Below are 20,482 nucleotides of genomic sequence, written 5' to 3' on the forward strand. Positions count from 1 at the left end.
AGTTTAGGTTATGTTACCCGAGAACTTTTGCTGTCTTGAATGATTTAAAGATCCAATGCAAATCCGCAAAAAATTGGATTTGCTTCGGATTTCTTTGTTTTTGCGGATTTGATTGGCCAAAATCCAATACACTGAATTTTAAGCCCGACAATATAAGCCCGACCTCCTGTTTTTTTTGTTTAATTCAAAAACTATATGGCCAATTAAAAAATAAACTTTATATTCGTGATTAGCATTCCATTCTGCATCGAAATCATGTATTTTAAGCCAAATTTAAAATTTGACCAAAAATGAAAAAGTTCAAAAAGTTTCAATTTTGGCAAAATTTTAGATTTCGCTTTAAATACATGGTTTCGATGCAGAATTGAACGGGCATCACGAATATGAGGGCTGTTTTCTCATGGGACTCATAGCTTTTGAATAAAACGTAAAAAACGGTAAAGGTTGGGTTAAAAAATAAGCCAGGGCTTATATTGTCTGGCTTAAAATTTTTTCCTATTAAAAAACAATAGCATTAAATTTCATTCGCATAATAATTAAGTTAAATAAGTAGAATATAAAAATTAATTACTGTATACTTATATGTTAATCAAATAAAGTTATTAATTAAAAAAATTATATATTTACATGGCTAGAATATGTAAAGTTGTATTTAGAAAATTAAATAGGAATCTGGCCGCTAGATGGCGATAGCTGTAAGAAGAAAAAAAAACGGCCGAAATTTTTTTTTTTTTTTGGGTAAAACGGATTGCCATACATGTGTGCTATAAGGATAAAAGCAAAACAAACCAAGAAATGAATTTTGGTTCCCACATAATATTAACTCGGATCTTCCACAGCTCAGTAATTTGTAAAAAAACTTCAACCCAGGCAAAATTCTTGGCAAAAATAATGGGAGGTCAAAAAAAAAAGTACAGATTTTAGTTAAACTTGTTGTACTTTTTATCTTCGTGCAAACGACCTTCATTTATTTGTTTTTATTACCATGTCCTACTACGTCTTATCTTTATTAGAAAAGAACATCACTATTTCATTGAAAACCGATCAACGTCTTTTCTGCCAGAATTCTTGGAAAAAAATTCTGGTGGAAATACTAAGATGATAAATCGCAGAGTCGATATTTTAAACTCTGTGTTTTTGGAGAGGATTAGTGATCTACTACTATCAGCCAAACAAGATCATGGTTCAACCAGTGTACACCAAAATGGCTTTCTGGTGACAAAGGTAACCATATTTTATAGCTACAGGATGATCCAATAAATTTATTATTGCTTGATTAGGTAAAATACCAAAGTGATGGCTCAGCACTTCATGTATATTGGCAGGCAGATACAGATTATGTCTCAGTGGAGAAAAAGCTACCACAAATGGGGGGTTGGTTAAGACATGAACTTTCTCAGCTCCAGAATGGACGAGTTCCCCACATAAACTTTATATATGGTAATTATGTCTGCTATGTTTCGATTTGGAATTTATGTGGAATTGTCAAAATGCTGTTCTTTTAGATACGAGTAATTATAAAGCTACCGACGTGGAAGATCTCTTAAAAATTGCGGATTTTGGACCCGACCATATTTCACATCTCACCAGTGTAGGAGAAACGTTTGTCTCAACAAACAGGAACGAAACGAAAACGAAGGAGAAGCTCGCAAAAAGCTGTAATGTGCTCGGCGTTGATCGAAATGCCATAATCAACCAAGTACTACAATACTTCATTCCTTGTCCAATTACAGGATAGATTGATCAAACAGATTTCTTAGGTATCGAGATCGATTAATCATGTTCCCAAAGTTACGTCAGTTAAACACCAAGCTACCAACAGCTACTCGTTTGACAGTCAACGTCGGGTGGATTTCAAAAAATACCTTCGGGATCAGGAAATTTTGAAAGCTAGAATGGAAAAGAGACAATTGAGGTCGATGACAGAGAACATAGACCTGGCCAGCTTAGCTAGAAACACAAGCAATCCTTTTATCGACGATGTGTCCGAAGAAGATGACTACGTCGAAGATGAAAATTACGATGAGGAGTGTTCAAAGTAGGATTGTACAATTGATAACAGTATGATTTATTGTTCACAAATATGCGCATTACAATGGTGATTTTGTTCTGAAATTTATGAAGTATCATTTCACAATAGTGACGCATGCTTTCTTAATGGCCAAGTTCACTCTGTTCATGCAATGTAACACAACCTCTCTCGTTAGTTTTGAGGAATGTATAGGATAACAGCCATATTTACTGCATCCCTCACCCAAAGCATGTTACGATAGAAAAACGAACTTCCCCAAAATATATGTTGAGATCCACGTTAATTTTTTCAACCATTTTCTCGGGGAAGAGGGAAAAATTAATTTGTAATTTGGAAAGATCTACCGAAGCAGTCGACAACAGAAAAAAATAAAAGAAAAAGTATTCAAAAGAAACCCTAGCAAAAAAACTACTCGCACGATTGGTGGCGGGAGGCAAAAAGAAATACGCGAACATGCGCTGTAAGGCTAAACACATTTGTTATATCACAAAAGACGGTGAGCGCACCTTTGAAACATTATTGATGTTGATTTTCTTAAATTAAAGAATGAATTTATGGCATCTAAGAAAAAAAAAATAAGAGAAAAAGAGAAATTTCACTCTCTTGTTCGCGGCTTCATTTCTCAGGAGATGGGGACTATTATTTGGACGGATGTCTGCTTCGTTGTAAGTTCATCATCCTAACGGCTATGGGAGTGCGATGAGGTCAAGCTTCAGTGTACGCACTAAAACGAACATCTTAATCAAAGACCTGCAGCAGGATGTGAAGCTCCCGAAACGTCTGCCCCATCTTGCCGGCCATGGCTTGACGTTTGAGAACAAAGGCTTTTATAGGCACCAATTGACTGTAACACGACATGCACTTGTTGAACCTGCACAAATAAAATCTGTACGTAATCTACGATTTTTTTAAAAAAGAAGACTTTATGGCATTACCGCTCCTGACGTGAAATATCCACCCCCACCGACTGAGTAGGAGTTTCGATGTTGCTCTTGATCACCGTGGCGAAATTTTTCAATACCAATCTCAATGAATTGCAGGCTGTATTGACATACCTGGTGAAGCAATCACAACTTAATGCATATGCTAGTGTCATCAATAGTTAAGGACTACTCAACTTACACTTCAAATTTACTCTGAAGAAGATCAGCAATGGCGGGCAGTAACAAAACGCACAAATCCAAACTCCACAAAAATCTGCGCAAAAAGAGAAATTCGAAATTAAATTCCAAGTCGTCTCTTCCATCTTTCAAATTGGCTTACGGTCGGAAAATGATGACACTGAGCAAATCAACGACAACGGCCGGGTCATTCATATTCACCGCCGTCTCCACAGCCACCTGCAAAGGGGTACGTAATTAGAATGCCTATAAAGCAAACAAAAGGAAGTCAAACAGCGAAAAATACCTTGGCGTCTTTATTTTGCCAAAGGTTGTAGACGACTTGCAAGTTGCGATGCCGACTACTTAAAACGGTCATCATAGGTTGATGGCCCTGAACGATGTTGGTCACGACTTCCAGCTCTGTTTGTTCTAACGCCAGTGAACTGGAGTCTTCGTATGGGCTTGACATTCCGGACACCGAAGGGCTCCCGCCTCCCATTGACAAAGAGTTAAATTTGCGCTGTAAAACAAAATTAAACATTAAAAAAAATAAACCTCTAATTACTCTATGAATCTCGTTACCGGCATAAAATCCTCGAGATCGAGGCCTGTTAGTTTATCAGTCATAACTGGAACGTAATCTTGGTGAAGAGCCACGGGAGACTGGGACGTCATAAATGGTGAATAAAGAGAATTGACTCTGCCTTTCGAAACGGGTACAGTTAAGTCAGGCCGATTGCGAGTTAAAGAGCTGGAACGGGAGGTCGAATGCGATCGCATACTCAAGGAAGGCTCCGACGGACTGTGACGTATGTTGTTCAACCTGGGCAATAAAAAGATAATAACCAGGTTCGCAGCAAATTACAAAATAAAATGACAAACTTTGGTGGATTTTCCGGATCAGAAAGTGAAGGTTGTAAAACTTCTTTTATCGAATCTTTTCGATGAATCAAATTACGATGAAGTGAACGGCCACGCGATGTATGTGGTCCTGTTGGCGGTAAAACGGGTGGACCTCCACTCAAGTGGGTCACATCCGGACGGGGAGACGTCATGGCAATTAAATTGGTCGGAGTGTGCAAGTTAACGTTGTAAGACTCTGCTCAACAGAAGAAATGATAAGGGATTGAGCAGACTAGGAAAGACCGAGAAAGGTATCATTCCTATTATTTATATATACACATTTTTTTTTACCTCTTTCTACGCTAGAGATTGATGTGATGTTTTTGTTTGATGACACAGTAACAGACGAAGTGCTGTTTCGTCTCTCTCGCATTGTCGTAAAACCAGCGGCCGGCCTCCCAGGTCCACTTTGTGGAGTTTTGACATAGGGAGGTGAAGGTGATGGTGATGGGCGATGGACCGGACTATTCCCCGATGCCGGCGTAGGGAGAGGCGAATGCTGCTGAACCAGATCAGGCGGTGGAGGACGGATAACATGCGGAATAGCTGTATCTAAACGACAGTAATCAAATCATGAACTTTATTTTTTGTTTTTATGCTATACGAACAATATAGAAAGAAAAAATGTTATTAAAAAAAACGAAAGGTAACAAGGAAAAAAACACACACACAAACAAAAAAAGAACAACAAAAAAAGGTGTGACCGCAAGCAAATGCCTCTAGACGGTAATTGGAAACCAGAGCAAACCAAAGATTACCACCACCACCCACGCCATACTTTTTGCTTTCTTTTTTTTTTGAATCAACTTACCCAGTTTCACTTTGTCGCCGATTAGTACCGTGCTTGACTCTTTGTCCGAACTGATCTCGAGCGGAGGAGGCGTGCGAGACACTGCAAATGCCAAGAAACACGAAAAATAAAAAAAAATCGTGTTGTTCCAATTAAGGTTCGAAATTTTAGAAAGTCTTTCGCCAAATATCGATATCGATAAATGGCGGAATTGTTCCTTTATGGTTCAGAAGGCCAACTAAATGACTACAGCAAGGTGAAACGGACGCACTGGAATTTGAATTGGAAATTTTTACACGGTTTAAGGTCTTTTGCTAAGGCCAGCCTGCAATAAACTTAAATGGAACAACATTGTCACAATAACCACGGAGGTAGTCAAAAACAGGATTTCCAAATTTGTTGTGCGACATGCAAAAAGACTGTGGACGCACGAGTAACGTAAGAATGAACTAGAAAATACATGCCAGCGCTTACACTCTCTGCCACGCGGTGGGAAAACGTCGTGGTATTGGTTAAATTCCTCAGTAGCAATAATACCATCATCTTCCGTTTCAGTGCTCGATTTTTCATCCGATTCAATTGTGTCGCGATTTGTTTTAATTTGACTTTGGCGCACACCGCCCGGCGGTCGCTCCTTGTTGAAACTCTTACGAAAAGATTGGCCATGCTGAAATGCCATTCCACCTCCGCTTCCTCCTCCAATGCCAACTCCTCCTCCACAAAGACCAGATGAGGACTGTGACGAGTCTCCAAAAGGTGCCACTTTTTTCAGGTCGATAACGTAAATCGACACGTTACTCAAGTTATACGAGACGCCAATCTAAAATTTAAAAGTCTAAAAACTGGATACCAATTTAAGTTGACGCATTTCTTTACCAACTGGCTAGAAGTGACGGCCATGTCTTGAATGCGACCCCATGGAAGCGGAATGCAATCCAAAATACGACAAGGTTCCCATCCATAAACTCGCAGTCCATCTTGAGCCGCACTGAATAAACATTTCCCTTCGGGGTGGAAATAAATCGATCTGAAAGGAGAAATGTACAAATTCAGATTTGCATGTAGCATTACGCAAGAAACTAGTCACACCTGATGCCGCTGGTTTCCGGATCGGAATTGGAAACTAAAGTAAAGTTCTCCAAATCCCAGAAGAGGACGCGTCGATCGGCGGCTCCCGATGCCAGCAAGAACTCGTGCGGGTGGAACACGACCTCGGTGACTGCCGCCGTGTGCTCACGCAACTCGGACAAAAGTCGGCCAGCTCTCAGGTCCCATATCTTTTGTGATGGAATCAAACATTAATAACTTTTTTTTTTTGTTCTTACCTAAAAGGAATCGAGGAAAAATAAATCGAAAAATACCTTAACGTAGCCATCATCGCCAGCCGAGGCCACCCACTGACCGTCGGGACTGAACCTCAGACTGTTGACGGTTGAACTATGTCCTTTATATGTGAAAATACATCCCTTTCGTCGAATATCCCAGAGCTAAGAGGACACAAAAGGAGTCTGATGACTGAAGAAAACATAATGGCCATATGAATGTGTGAAGGTTTACTTTGATGTTGGTGTCGGTAGAGCCGGTGGCGAGAAAGTCGCCGTAGGGATGGAAATCGAGGGCTTTGATGCCAGCACGGTGTCCAGTCAACGTACGCACCATCCGCGCCGCTTCCAGATCCCACACCTTGACGGCTCCAGCAGCGCTTCCCGCGCACACCAATTCTTCTGTCGGAGAGAATCTCACCGCTTCGATGGCCGTCGTATGGCCACTCAGACTCTATAAATTTAAAAGAAAACCACCATTTATAGAGGATTCTTGTTTTCCCACGTTTTGCACGGGAGTCCCGCTCGAATCTGAAAATGTAAAATAGCTTAAGGAAAAACAGACCCTTCAAATCCTGTGTTTTCACGACTGAAGTCAAAAAATGAGTTTCAATCACGGCTATCTTTTGAGCCGTCTTGTTTTCGACATTCCGAGGATTGCTTTTCCCATTTTGGTTCGGTTTCACCGAACACGAAGGGGAACTGCGTGAAGGACAAGCCGTCCTCGCTACTGGTACAATGCTTTCTACGAAGATGACATACGCGCACATCAGGGAGAAAGAGAAGAAGACTGATAGGGGTGCCTAAGGTCCCTTCCTGAATAAACGTCACCTGACATCTCAGTACTGCCTTAACTCTAAACCAGATTTGATCATTTTGAAACAACTGATATATTTAAACGTTGAAAAAATAAACCAAAAATTGGTTCACGTCACTGCGCTATCCCGAAATGGACACACAAATTCGATTTACCTTGACCCCTTTGATTCTTAGCGGCAACAACTACCACGACGACGGGGAGCAGTGGGAGGATACAAGAAAAGAAAAACCGGACCCGTAGGCAAGTGAACCACAACCTGTACCTCTTGGAACGGTCTGCATCGTGCAGTCCAGCGTGGTAATCTTGCGACGTTTCCCACACGCGTTTATAGATGCAAGCAATAGAAAAAGTTTTAACCGGCTTTTGACAATCCAACAAGAACCGAATAAACCCGTTAACCCATTCGGGTATCCCAAAACAGAAAATGATCGGAATGGATGCCCCTGTTCTACAACTCATTAAAAGAACAATGGGCACCATCAGTTTCAAAGTGCCAGCTAGGAAACATCAGCGTTTTTTTTTTCTATCGCTTTTAGAGGGAACACGGATGGCAGATGTCGTTTCTCTCCGTAAAGAGAGCGGCAAGGGCTGTTGATGTAAACTCGCAACTCGTTGCTATGCCAACTTTGGTTGACTAAGTAGGCCCAATTAATCAAGCTTACTTTCATTGTGGAATTCGTCATTCAGAACGCAGCAGCCGCCGTTTTCAGTCAAGGGAAAATGTAATATAACACGAAAGAAAAAAAAAATGAAAGCTAGCCTAGCAGATCCTTCCGTAAAAGGCAATGTTCGTCAAGCTCTCTCTCTCTCTTTCGTTGGTACAAAAAAAAGCCAGCATGTGTGGGTTGTGCTTTAGCAAGATTGCTAGCTGAACGCTCGAGGACGGTTGAGGTAATGCATCCTTATTAACAACTCCCAGCTATATCTTCTAACGGAAACAAGAACGGAACAATACATACGAAAAACAAACACAGTTGAGCATACGAAAAGAAAACGCACGCAACGCCGCTGGAGTTGCATGTCGATAGTTTCAATCCGAAAAGATTCCGAATCTATAGCGTGACACGAGAAAAGAAGGGTGCCTCGACGTTGTCATGGATACTTGGCTGACGGTTGAGTCGATTTGAATCGAGGGCGCTGTCTCACTATATACCTTATATGGAACTTGAATCTCCCGTTTAACTGCTCGTTCTATGCAAATGCAAGACAAATTTTCAACGGTCAGCAAGATGAAGGTTCATACAAGCACACACTTTCGTGTTTATCTCTCCGAATAAACTGCACGTCTAACTCTCATGATTACCTTTTGATTGAATATACAGCACGGCAGCAGGCTTTCCCTTTTACTTAAATTTTGCCTGAATTTCCTTTTTCTTATTTGATTCTATCTTTTTCCCTCCCCCCTTTTTTGCGAGAGGCATCTAGAGAATGTTGTGTAACGAAAATACAAAAGGTTCAATTGAATGCCCGATGTCAAGGGCAGATAGTAAATGAACGATGAAGAAATGCTCTCAATAGGGCTAGAACCACGGATTGATGGCTTGAAAAGGGTGAACGCATCTTTTGACTCAAAATTAAAAAACCAAAATACATAAAAGAGTAACCCAGCCATGGGAAAAAGTTAACTGTCGTGACTGTTTTTCCCGTTGTGGCCCGAGGATGAGCTAAAGAATAACCGCACTATGCTCGTTTAAAAGAAAACAGAAACAATTGTTCATCAGCTGCCAAACTTTCATCTGAGAATTGCGTCCTTGTTGCAATGACCTCGCGTCCTCCATCCGGACGGTCGATTTGACGCTTCAATTGGCCTTCGTGTTTCCTCGCAACGCGCTGCTGCTCAGCCGCGGTAAATATGGGCCTTCTCCCTCAAATTTATTTCTCCCTTTCGTCTTCTATTTTGTAGCGTTCGACAAGCCGAAGGCTGTTTTAGATGAATCCAAAAGCACTGGCTGTAGATCCGGAGTCGATGATTTAAGTAAAATTATCTGCATGACAGCCAAAGGGAGAAGAAATAAACGGCGACCTGACTACGATAGAAGAACTACTTGTCTCTTGCTTTTCCCACAGATGGAAGAGAGAAACACGGTCGGTCGAGCTTCCGGTGGAGACCCGTAAACGACCTCCCAGGTGTTACGCCTTCAGGTGATCTCCCACTCATCCAACACCCCTAGTAAAAGTCTTTGTTTCTGCAACATCTACCTATTCCTAAGATATAATTATAGGGTGCATACAGTGAATCAAAAATTCCCCACCATTAAACGGTCATGAGTGTTCTCTTCACAGTCTTTCGAATGGTCTAAGGTGAAGAGGGTTCATTTGATTATACTGAGAAAACTAGGGTTTGTTGACTTGTGTCTCAAAGTACAGCCTTGGTGGTTAAGCAATCATAAGTAGTTATCTTTACCATGATACATGATGGTTTGCCGATAGCCCACAAGTTGACTTTTTTGTCGTCTCCCCCAGTGACCAAGACTCGTCCTGACTTGCTTCCAAGGGACAAGCAGTTGACATTGGCTCCGTGGGCAGAAAACTCCTCTGCGAAAGGAAATAAAAATAAATATTAATGTTATCACAAGGGTGTAGAAATATATACAGACGATGAAGGAAGACTGAATAAAGAAAGTGGCCATCACAATTCTTGGCACAATGACAGCATGAATATTGGCAATCACTCTGAAAGTTCTTGTAAAAAACAGGCTCTGTTAGATGAAAAAAATCTTACGAAGTTTCCACGCTCTTTTCGTCGTCGTAGCCATGGTTTCCGTTTGATTGAGGCAAAAATCAGGGGTGAATCCTAATCCAATCCCCAATTCAGCTTACACACACACACACACACTCATTCACACAGTATTAACTTGTTTATGTGTATCAAGACATCATCTTTGTCTTCCAACAATGGGACTGTTGCACGTAGAACTTCACCAACAAAGAAATCGAATTGTAGGTATATGATGTTACGCCATTCTTAGTCGTCTGACATGGATTTACGTCTGGAAAGGAGAGTTGAGATAATTGGCGGATTACAAAAAAATGGGACTGCACGCCAATCAGGGTTAGAAATACAGGTCGAGCTTTTTCTCTTCTTGTAATCACGTTGGGAATCACAGAACCGAATGTCTACTCAACAAAAAAAGAACGGAAGAAAATCAGGACAAGCACTTTTTTACTTCCACGGTAGCTCAGCAGCATTAAGGACTTCCGGAGACTCGAGCTCAAGCAACCAAACTGGCCTCTGTAACTCTAAAACCAACGTTGAGAAACGAAAATTTGTTAAGAAAAGAAAAATCAAGTTCGTCTGCTCAGAGCCACCTGGTGGAATAAGACAAGTTACACAGTATAGCTTTTCTAGTTTTATTTCGAATTAAACGACTTATGTTAAGTTCTCTGTAAAAAAAATAAATTGTAAGAGTAAATTATGATTTATGGTAATTTTCGTGATTGTTTCAAAAACTTCAGAGGCAACTATTTTTTGGTTCACAAAGACAAAAAATTCAGATTTTTGTTTGGAAGTGTGTTTCAAAATTATTGCTTTTATTTTGGGGTAATAAATTTACTTCTTACGGCGTACAAAGTAGAGTCGCTTGGCTGAAATTTGCTGTGTGATGGTTTTTAGTTAGTATAAATATATGACATCAATGGTTTAGGACAGTTCTTTCTGCTAGCCAGCTATTGTCAATGTTGTCTGTTGTTTTCTAGATAGTACAAAATGGCGTATCTCCAAACCGAAGTTCTTGGACATACCCAGAAAGTATGTAGACTTTACAAACGAGCTGTGAGACTCATCCAAGAATGTGCACCTAATAGGTAAGGAAAAATTGCCATTGTATTTCCATAGAGTGTAAGAAGTGACACCATTATACGAACTTTCTTAGGGTTGCCTTTCGGTACAACGCCGTATTGCTGAGGCAAAAATTTGACGAAAATCGTAGCCTAACGGATGCCCTGAAAGTGCAAACTCTCATCGCAAATGCGGAGGAGGAATTGTTTCAAAAGCAACACACACACCCGCTTAAATGTACCATATTAGTACTTTTTTATATCCAACTTAGCTAATTTTTCACGTCTTGGTTTACAGTTGCTGAATCACCTGGTGGGTCTGCCTATGGAAGAGAACTCAGATCTCCCGACTGGGTGCTGGACTATTGGAGCCATGATGAGAAAGCTCAATATCCTGAGTATTTTGCTCGTAGAGAAGAGCTCAAAAAAGAGTATGTAGCCTACTGGGAGAAGAAATTTGGCAAAGCTGAGGAGCCCCATCATCATTGAAAATTTATTGTTATGCAAATTACCATGTATAGGCACTTGAATAGATAAGATTTCAGACAGTGATACAGTCAAGATATTAAAGATCAATGTATGTTACCAAAATTTCATGCAAAACTGTAGATTAATCTTTAGGTGGCTATATCATGATATTTATCATGATCTTTTATACCGTAAACTACAATATTCTTGGCTTCTTGATATGTGACATGGAATGTTTTCTGGACACCATAAATCAAGGCCTATATTGAATTAGCAAGAAAGGCAAGTCAGGCAAATAGAAGATGCATATCCACAGAATAAGAATATACCTCTGGCAGTAGCAAATCTAGAATAAAAGCTCGTTTACGATCCTTTCCTTCCTGTAGTTCTTGAACGCGATGAACGTTTTCAGTAAGGAAGTCTGCCAACTTGCTGTACAACTAAAAGTAGATTCGACATCTTAAGCATCAAACAGTTGGCATTTACATAGCAAATGGACATATATCGCAATTAATACTAGCTCTTGGGTAATTCTTGTTTGTTTTTCCAACCGTTAGATGTGACATGTCAGACTACAGAAAGGAAAAAGATTTGCAACGGAAGATTTGTTGCATGACGGCGTGACTGTCTTCAGTTTAAGGCCTATAAAATTGGCCGACAACAATTGCCTTTTTTAGAAGGAAGATTTCCAAGGAGCCGTTAATATGGAATAACCATATAACCAACACCTTGAACAATAATCACGAGAAACCATCCTTTGACAATCAAGAAAGCTCCCACGAGATTTCCCCACATTGCTGCATGTCGCAAGTCTTTGCTTGTTTCCGATTATTCGAACAGCAATGCTGCATCCATCATCTGTCAATCTCACCGACATTTTTATGAAATTCGTGTCACTGTTTTGCACAAAATTCAGTGAGGCATGGCATTCTCATAATCTGAAAATTACGTGACGGCCTGTGCCTCTTCCTCCCTGTCGTTGGCAAACTGTCATCACGAACACCGAGCAAGGGAAAGTAGACCCGTAGTGACATATGACGTAGTATGTCTCCGTTCAATACGTTGTCTTCGTTAAACGAAAGAAAGTTTCCTCTCGTCGAGTGAGAGGAGGTGGGGGTGGCTTTGCGAGTCTTGAAGTATCTACCCGAAGGTCAAAACAGTCACGATCGATGTCTTATACCTACCTCGCGTGAGTTTCCCAGAATGCCAGACGTAGTAGCGGACTGCGTCAACCGCTGCCAACTTTGCGAGTTGTACAGGTTTACTCTAAAGGCTTGTTCTTGTGAAGGCGCCGTAACACAACCCGCTAAATGCTGGAGGCAGGAATCTGTCAAGACGTGTTCTTCCAACATGATGTCCACAATTTGTCGTCCCCTACCTGACTCACTCGTATCTAAAACCACCTGTCGAGAGAAAAAGCGTACAAGCATTTGATAACATTTTACGACACATGTTAGACAATTTCATTGAGACCTCTTCTGATGAGTCAGAGTCGTCCAGTGGTTCGGGAAGACCCCGAATCTCATCCAATGGGGATGACGTTAAATAGCGTTCAGAAAACAGCTTCACGGGAGCTACAATAGCAACAAAAAATTCATCATAATAAACCCATTTGAATATATATGGGAAAAAAGCGTTACAGCGATGGCAGGCGGTTATATATTGCCGGGCAGTGAGTTCATTAAAATTCGTTTTACTACGTAATCCAACAAAGTTAGACGCGTGCTCGAAAGCGAGGTCGAGTTTTTTGCAGACAGCTGCCTTATTTTTGGTCCTGCCAAATGCCTGTTAGGACAAGTTTCCGATAGAACGTACTAGATATCAATCAAATTGCAAAAAAAAAAACGGTTTTTATGTATCGCGTTTTGTACCAGAAGTTCAAGATTGAGTTGATGGTGAAAGGCTGAAATCACTCGATTGCGTCGGTATTTGCGTTGATTATCGGGGCGCTCAACGTCGAATGCAAGGAGGGTCAACGTGTCGACATTCGACGACTCAATCACGGCTCCCGGTAAGAACAGTGTAGAGTTTGAAACCGACCATACTACTGTATTCTCTGCTAGTTCTAAATGAAACCGATGGTCGAATTTCCGTTCTTTTAAGACTTTTTTTTTAAATTTACACTAATACCTTTCCCAACAGCGTCTCCATGTTTGTTCAGCAATTCTTCTATTGGTTTTATCTTGGGTTTGCAACCTTGATATGTATATATTTATGTATGTGTTAAGAACGAAATTCACTCCTGAATAACAGATAAATGCCCGAATTACCCTTGATGGGTGTGCCTTTGGGTGTACTTTTGGATGATCTCCTACCACCTTTTGGAGAGCTTGGCATTCTAAAAGAAAACGAGATGAGATCCTCCGATGCAAGTATCAAAAAGTGATAATCAGTAACACAAAATAAAAGTGAAAACAAAATCAAAACTAAAGAAAAAAAAAAAAGGGAAAAATAACAGATCCATCAACTTCATGACAAGCTGTCTATCTTTGGACCGTTACTTTACATACAATACCCACTACCGTACCCACTATTTTCGACTTGCGCTCTATTTGTTGCCACCTTTCATTTTTGATTGTTTGAATGCAAATTCCGAGACAGATGTATAGAATGGTGCAAAGGAAAATCTGAACGGAATTTCATAAAACAATACACACTTGTGTATTTTATTTTTTTCTTTTTTTCTCATTATTTTTTTTTTGCATATTTTTTTTTGTTTTTTTGTTTTTGTTTTTGTTTTGTTTTTTTGTAGTTTTTGGTTTTGTCGTTCGGAGTGTATCAAGGTAGGGAGGGAGGGGGAATACAAAGGTCATCATCATGATAATCAACACTATCGGCTTAATTTTTCCACTTCGCGTCGAGATAAAGAAGGAGACGAAAAAATGTTGCATTAAACAACTGGGCTACAGAAAAAAAAAATGCCACTCGAGTGCAATGTTGCTCTTTCAACCTAAAACGGTGGTTTTTCTCATGCGGCAAAACTTTTCAAAGGCTTAAAATGAAAATTCAGAAAATTTTTTGAAACTCGTAGTGTTGAATAAGCATTGCACGAGGAGTTTCAAGAAAAAATGGTTTTAAAAAAAGAGTAATAACATTTCAAAAAAAAAAAAATAAAATAAAATAAAAAAAAAGTTTCTATACTCAACGGGCCTTACGTTGAATTTGACTGCTCGTTCTGTTGTTGAGGTGCGGCGGAGGCGGCAACGGCCATCTGAAACAGGTTTTCCAAGTCACTGCCAGCCTGCAGAGACGAGGGATCGATAAGCAACGTTTGAGTAGTACCGGCGCTGCCGTCCTCTCCTTCGCCTCCGCACGCCAAGAACTCTTGGATGTTGGTGCCAGGATCCCAAACCACCATGTAGGTCTCTCCATCTTCCCCCTGCATAAGAAGGTTGCTGCCACCGTTGGTTGTTACGACTTCGGTTGCCTCTCCGTTCTGAGATGTCAGGGCTACGGCTTCAGCTTCGGCTGCATCCTCGGTTACAATGATGACACCATTTTCGGCCACAGCTTCGATTCTATTCTCAGCTATGACTTCGACTGTTTTCTCCTCTGCAGTCTCGATTCTTTCCTCCGGTACCGTTTCGACTCTGCCCTCTGGTACATTTTCGATTCTCTCCTGTGCTACAGTTTCAATTCTGTCCTCTGCCACAGTTTCGACTCTGTCTTCCGGTACCGTTTCGACGCTTTCCTCCACTACAGTTTCGAATCTATCCTCGCCTGTAGTTTCGACTCCGTTCTTTAGGTCACTTTCGTTTCCGGCTTCCGGCAAGGTTGCTGTTTCCTCCTTTTCCACTGCCAATGTTTCATGGTCAATCTCGACGTTTTGCTCTTCTTCCATTTTTTTATTCGTGTCACGTACATCTACTGGAGCTTCCACATTTTCAATAGGTTTGACGATGCTCTTTTCTAATTGACATGTTTCTTTTTCTTCAACTATCTGTTCTGGGTTGGCCTTTTCCATTTCACCTTCAACAGATTGATCCATTTTTTCTTCTGCCAACGAAGGATGTGGATTTGCGTCCTTGGCCTCGTTCTCAACCACTTGATTGATTTCCTCCTCATCCATTGGCTGCTCTAGTTCGACTTTCTCTGGCTCATTGTTTGCAACCCCTTGATCGATATCTTCTTTGAGTTCTTCGATCTCTGATGGAGTTGTACTGGTCTTGCTCTTGTCGATTTCAATTGCTTTACTAAGCTCGGTAATGTCTGGGATGGTAGGCACACTCGTTTCGGCTAGAAGAGATGCAACATCTTGCTTTATCTCCTCTTCGCCTTTCGATGGAGTATCAGGTGATGATTGTGCAACCCCATTTACGCTGGTTGTAATCGTTTCTTTTTTCGGGGATAGTTTGTCGGTAGAGTTCGAATCTCCGTTTAGAGTTAAACTTCTTGCCTCACGATGTGTGGCATCTAGATCTGCATTAAGTTTGTCGATTTCAGCGCTGATGCCAGCTATTAACGATTCTTCCGTGTTGGAGGCCTCAGCATCGCCTTCGTTGAATTTGTCAGGAGTTTTGATATTCAGCGGCTCCGTTTCCATCGCATCGTCTTCATCTTCGTCGTCGCTTCTCTGGTGAAGCAGGTCCGACTTGGATGGCCGAAGTTCGCTGTCCGAATCACTTTCGGCTTCTATCTCCTTAGCCTTTTCTGGATGCAAAGGTATTCCAGTCTGATTGTTCTGTTGTTGCTTCTCTTCTTCATCATCTTCATCCCAGTCGGCCATTAATTTGTTTTTAACTTCGGGGTTGGCTTCTTTTTGTAGGGATTTTAGCCACTTCTTTTTCGGATTGAACTGTGTCTTACTCTCGCTTGGTTTAGTTATTGGACTCTTTGCCGATGTTGCAGTGGCTGAAGCTTTTCCCGATCGAGGTGTACGTGGTGTTTTAGGAGTTTTGGCTGTTTTCGGCATTTTGGCTGTTTTTGGCGACGCCTGGGTTTTTGCAGACGTCCTTGACTGAGAAGGTTTGCTGTCGATCTCTTTGGATTCCAGGTTTCGCTTTACTTGGTCGAAAAGGTCACCATCGGGTTCCGCGATGATTTTACTTCGTTTGCTAGCGGGTTTCTTTGTTGGGGAACTCTGTCTTTTTTGAGCTGTCTTCTGCTTGGTGGTGATAGTGTTGGAAGAGCTTGAGTTGCTCAAATGTTCAGATTTTTTATGGAGGACCATAAGGTTTAAGCGGGAAGTCTGAAATGTACAGCTGTCACACTTGTATTCTCCGACACCTGGGCTTCCTGCAAGAGGTGACTTTTCTTGCCTCCTAATTCTGACTTCGTGATCTGACTGACCCTGAAAGCGAGGATGATTGACTTTAGGTGTAATAGCTTCTTTGGCAGTTGGGCGGCCAGGGCGACGTGGGGTTGTTCCTTTAACAGGAGATTTTGTTTTCGCTTCCTTTACGCGTGGGTCAACGAAAATATTTTTGTACCTAATAAAACACAAGTGATTTCAATGAAGATTTTATCACACTTTTAATTGTGTGCCAATTTTCGAGAAAATCTTCAAACATACTTAGACTGTGCAGGTACAGCTTTTTTTGGTTGAAATTTTTCATCATCAACCATATTTGGATTACCACCAATTAATTTCTCAGCTTGTCTGATACTGTCAGCAAATTTCATGAAAGGACTGCTTGTTTCATTTAGTCGTTTTTTCTCAAAATATTTCTCTGTAAAATAAAAGGAGGGAAATAAATATTGAAAAACATTTCTTTTGGTATCATAAGAAAAAAAAAATGATCTGATGAACACCGTAATGGAAAACTTGACAAAGTATGTGAAACTTTGCCATTATGTTCCTGTACAGAGAGGACAAAGGAAGAAATGGGTAACACCAAATTTTAACGCAAACTTACTCATTCCAAGGGATATGTATTCTTGCTTCCGGTTTGACTCATAGGCACAAATGATGGTTTCATCTTCCACAAACTGATAATTGTCTTCATTCAGGAATTTGACAACAGCGATGGTTTTGTCCGTTACATCTCCCACCAACTCCTGACGCAATTCCTCCACGTTTTCGACACGGCCAGGCCACCAGCCGAGTCTCTTGCTGGCCAGGACCCAGACAACATCCCCACTTTTGTACATCCTTGGCTCCATGTCACATGCAGCAAATCTGATCGAATTCAATCAAACTTATCATCAGCGTTTTTCGGTTAATAAATTGGCTTTTTGTTTTGAGATGTGTGTTTACAATACCTGCAGCTGGGCTAGCGGACCACAAGGCGGCGTCATTGCATGCAACACGAAGTTGGCTTTTTGAACACTAGATGGCTAAAATTCATTGTAAAACGCGACAAGTACGAAAGATTATGGTCATCACGAATATGCCAATCAACCATCGTAAACTATTTTAGCCACAGGCCTTTTTAGCTAAATAACTCATGAAACCTGAAAGCTCAATTTTCTCAATTAAGGTACATTTCTTCACGACGCATATTCGACGAGAAGCATAGTTCGTATGAGAAACCCTACACATGTCGTCAAGCCAGAGTGGGGTGGATGACGAGGGTTCTTTCGAAATTGCATATTTTGAAATCTAAACTTGTCACCCCTTCATACTTGTGTCACAGCATATTTCATAGTTTTATTTATAATCCGATTTCATATTTGCTTATATACAAAGCACATGGTGTGGATATTGGAGACCACTTCCCCTAACTGCAACTCGTCAGGGCCGTTTCAAGTGGGTAGCGAGGGAAATCAAAAACCTGGTCAAACAGGGGGCAAGGATTATTTCAAATTGCACATTACAAATTTAATGGAGTCGTCAAGGGCAACGGTAAAATGATTGACAACTTCATCGTCGGCCATATGCGTGTGATTCCGCGCAGCTGCGGTTTTCTCTCAAAAACCCTTTGAAATTGTTCTACGTCTTTTGATTCACTACACTTCCCTACCAAATAGAATTCAATGAAATAAGAATGCGAGAGGAAACCCAACCGAACAACAACAAATAGAAATGGATCCATTAAACCTGCTACCCAGCGTGGAGAAAGATAATGCGAGGTCATGTCGGAATCAAAATGAAGCCCAAAACAGCACAAATTGTGACCTCTACCACTTCGTTTTTCTTTTTCAAGAAAATCGTGAACGAAGCCTAACAGTAGAAACAAGAGAGACGTGAAGGGTCTCAGCTCGCAAGGTTCTATTCCCTTTTTTTTTTTTTTTTCCTGAATAGTACAAAAAACAAGAACTCGATTCGAATAATTGCTCTTATCTTTTTTCCAGCAACGTAAAGAGACATCATCCGGTATGCACACACAAGAACAACAACAGCACGTAGACGAAACGCATCCAGTAAATAATAAATGTGGTGTAAGTACGAAAATTTTTTTTTTAAAACGATGGAAAACAATTAGTCGGAAAAACTTCTGTTGTCGCAGAACTCGTCCCAAATTACAGAGCGACATGTATAACGCAGTCAGTTCCCATATATTCCTCTCGTTTTCATTCCATTTCGGGTAGGAAGAGGAAGGACAATGGAACGGGAGTTAGTGACATCTGATGGGGTTGGGACTGCTATCGAGATGAGTCGAATGTTTATTTTCTCGTTTCTACGTATATCGTATGGTACGCTGACGACTGCACGACTTTCCCTTTCTTTTCTCCATGCGCACAGTTGTTGTGTGCCAAATGAGTGAAAAGAGAAAAAAAACCTCCGACTGCTGACAAATGACGACCCGGTCCCGCCCACGCTGTTTGACTTGTATGATGATGATGATGATGATGATGATGACGAGTTGCTGTGACTAGCAGATGACCTTAGTGACAGGCTAATGACAGCCTTAGTACAGTACAGACTGACCTACCTATTATTTCTAGGCCAAACGGGTAGGGTGGACAAAAAAAAAAGGGTTTTCGAAATAGGGGGGGAGTGTATTTGTAAAGAAAAATAATAGGGGCGATGAGTATCAAAGAATTGCATCCGTACAAACAAAACAGGTACACATGAATTCAACTCGCCTCCCCCCCCCCCCCCCCCCCCCGTTGACTATTTTTTTTTTTCACGGGAGATGAATGGTTTCACGCATGCAACCTGATCATCTCGGTATCACTCATATCATCAGCTAGAGAGAGGTTGGGCATCCACTTTGTTAGCCAGTAAGAACGACATGTACACCCCCCCCCCCTTCCATTCTCAAACGTTACGTAGGCTACGAATCGATAAAGTACTTCCGAATTCTAACGTACCACTCCGCACGCGCTTCTCTCCTACACTTTCCCCCTGTACATGTAAAAGCTAAATAAAGGAGCATACTGTATTACATTACGAAACTATGTATATTATATCCGCTATTTACTGTTACGCTACTGGGTACTTATATTATCCAGGTGGTTCTTCTTCCACTGAAATTCTTTCTCTTAAAAAAAGAAAAGTGAAGTGAACTCTCTGGAAGGTAAAACGGAATGTCGCAAAAAAAAAAAAAAAAAAAAAAATGTAGTATGTGGGGTCGTGTGTGTAACAGTGCGGAATAGATGTAGAGACATATCAAAAGGGCATTTGCCACGCAACAGACACGCTTTTCTACCATGCAAGAAATTTTAGTTTTTTTTTTTTTTTTTTTTTTTTTTTCTTGTTATAAAATTCTATTCAATTTTCCAGTAGAGAGATCAACGTGTGGATACCGTTGATGTGTTGCTGCTACTGCTGGTTGTCACGGCGTTGTTCATTTCGTGATTAGACGGCTATATATGGATTTGAATGGCAGCTCTTTTGTATTGATTGGCTTTCGTTGAATGCCTTGTAAATGATCTTCCACTGTTGCGCACACACCTGGCTAACAAAAGGCCAAAAGAATTTCTTTTATCTACGAGTCTGTTATCAACTGGCCGGCGCGCCGGGTGCTGTTGGTGCGTTCAAAAAGATAATCCCTAGCCTTGGGGATTATCCGGCTATTATTCACGCCGCGTTGCGTCCAATGACGGCAGCTCGTTTTAATTCGGTAAAAAAAAAAAAAAAAAAACACGTCACACACACACACGAAAATGATTGGTATTTTATTTTTTTAATATTTATTTTTTTTTTTTTTTTGGAGTGAAAAATGTGTTTGTTATTTATTGGGTAATTGATCGCTATAGTCAGCCGTTTAAAAAAAATAAATGGCTTTGTTCCGATGTTTGCTCGGTAACACAATTTCAAAACACAAAGGGCGAGATTTTTTTTTTTTTTTTTTAAAAAGCTCTAAAATTATCGTCACGCATCCTGGTGTAAAACGAAAACTGGTCAAAAAAAAAAAAAAAAAAATGTGACAATTTTGGTAT

General features: G+C 40.8%; 4 protein-coding genes across 7 annotated transcripts; 2 read left to right on the forward strand and 2 right to left on the reverse strand.

The window, feature by feature from the left end:
- The first annotated feature begins 745 nt into the window (after nucleotides 1-745).
- Nucleotides 746-2,315, forward strand: LOC130685356 (uncharacterized). Its single transcript, XM_057508652.2, has 5 exons — nucleotides 746-911; nucleotides 1,014-1,224; nucleotides 1,281-1,440; nucleotides 1,506-1,699; nucleotides 1,761-2,315. The coding sequence occupies exons 1-5, from the start codon at nucleotides 796-798 to the stop codon at nucleotides 2,040-2,042; spliced, it is 963 nt and encodes a 320-aa protein (XP_057364635.1). The 5' UTR covers nucleotides 746-795; the 3' UTR covers nucleotides 2,043-2,315.
- On the reverse strand, nucleotides 2,045-10,207 carry LOC130685325 (katanin p80 WD40 repeat-containing subunit B1-like). 2 transcript variants are annotated; one of them, XM_057508614.2, is made up of 16 exons: nucleotides 9,693-10,207; nucleotides 9,375-9,505; nucleotides 6,386-6,604; nucleotides 6,190-6,315; nucleotides 5,918-6,105; nucleotides 5,705-5,855; nucleotides 5,303-5,648; nucleotides 4,850-4,930; nucleotides 4,330-4,590; nucleotides 4,018-4,234; nucleotides 3,718-3,958; nucleotides 3,440-3,655; nucleotides 3,296-3,372; nucleotides 3,155-3,229; nucleotides 2,968-3,087; nucleotides 2,045-2,903 (listed from the first exon to the last, which is right to left on the reverse strand). In XM_057508614.2, exons 1-16 carry the CDS (start codon nucleotides 9,724-9,726, stop codon nucleotides 2,771-2,773), a joined length of 2,616 nt encoding a protein of 871 aa, XP_057364597.1. In that variant the 5' UTR covers nucleotides 9,727-10,207; the 3' UTR covers nucleotides 2,045-2,770. The 2 variants fall into 2 exon arrangements, with proteins under 2 accessions (XP_057364597.1, XP_057364598.1); XM_057508615.2 differs by lacking the exon at nucleotides 4,850-4,930.
- A 407-nt stretch (nucleotides 10,208-10,614) lies between these two features.
- LOC130685372 (NADH dehydrogenase [ubiquinone] 1 beta subcomplex subunit 9-like) lies at nucleotides 10,615-11,299 on the forward strand. The gene is made up of 3 exons (XM_057508673.1): nucleotides 10,615-10,774; nucleotides 10,843-10,985; nucleotides 11,046-11,299. Exons 1-3 carry the CDS (start codon nucleotides 10,677-10,679, stop codon nucleotides 11,234-11,236), a joined length of 432 nt encoding a protein of 143 aa, XP_057364656.1. The 5' UTR covers nucleotides 10,615-10,676; the 3' UTR covers nucleotides 11,237-11,299.
- LOC130685471 (enolase-phosphatase E1-like) lies at nucleotides 11,223-17,503 on the reverse strand. Of its 3 annotated transcripts, none has more exons than XM_059494755.1 (12): nucleotides 17,417-17,503; nucleotides 17,071-17,352; nucleotides 16,728-16,884; nucleotides 14,371-16,644; nucleotides 13,486-13,553; nucleotides 13,346-13,411; nucleotides 13,087-13,280; nucleotides 12,856-13,000; nucleotides 12,689-12,789; nucleotides 12,400-12,618; nucleotides 11,545-11,655; nucleotides 11,223-11,475 (listed from the first exon to the last, which is right to left on the reverse strand). In XM_059494755.1, the coding sequence occupies exons 2-12, from the start codon at nucleotides 17,315-17,317 to the stop codon at nucleotides 11,365-11,367; spliced, it is 3,693 nt and encodes a 1,230-aa protein (XP_059350738.1). In that variant the 5' UTR covers nucleotides 17,318-17,352; nucleotides 17,417-17,503; the 3' UTR covers nucleotides 11,223-11,364. The 3 variants fall into 3 exon arrangements, with proteins under 3 accessions (XP_059350738.1, XP_059350739.1, XP_057364754.2); XM_059494756.1 differs by having other exon boundaries at nucleotides 17,071-17,333; nucleotides 17,417-17,480; XM_057508771.2 differs by lacking the exon at nucleotides 17,417-17,503 and having other exon boundaries at nucleotides 17,071-17,410.
- Nucleotides 17,504-20,482: the final 2,979 nt, after the last annotated feature.

This window comes from Daphnia carinata, chromosome 3, assembly GCF_022539665.2.
Source record: "Daphnia carinata strain CSIRO-1 chromosome 3, CSIRO_AGI_Dcar_HiC_V3, whole genome shotgun sequence".
In the NCBI taxonomy this organism is placed as follows: domain Eukaryota; kingdom Metazoa; phylum Arthropoda; class Branchiopoda; order Diplostraca; family Daphniidae; genus Daphnia; species Daphnia carinata.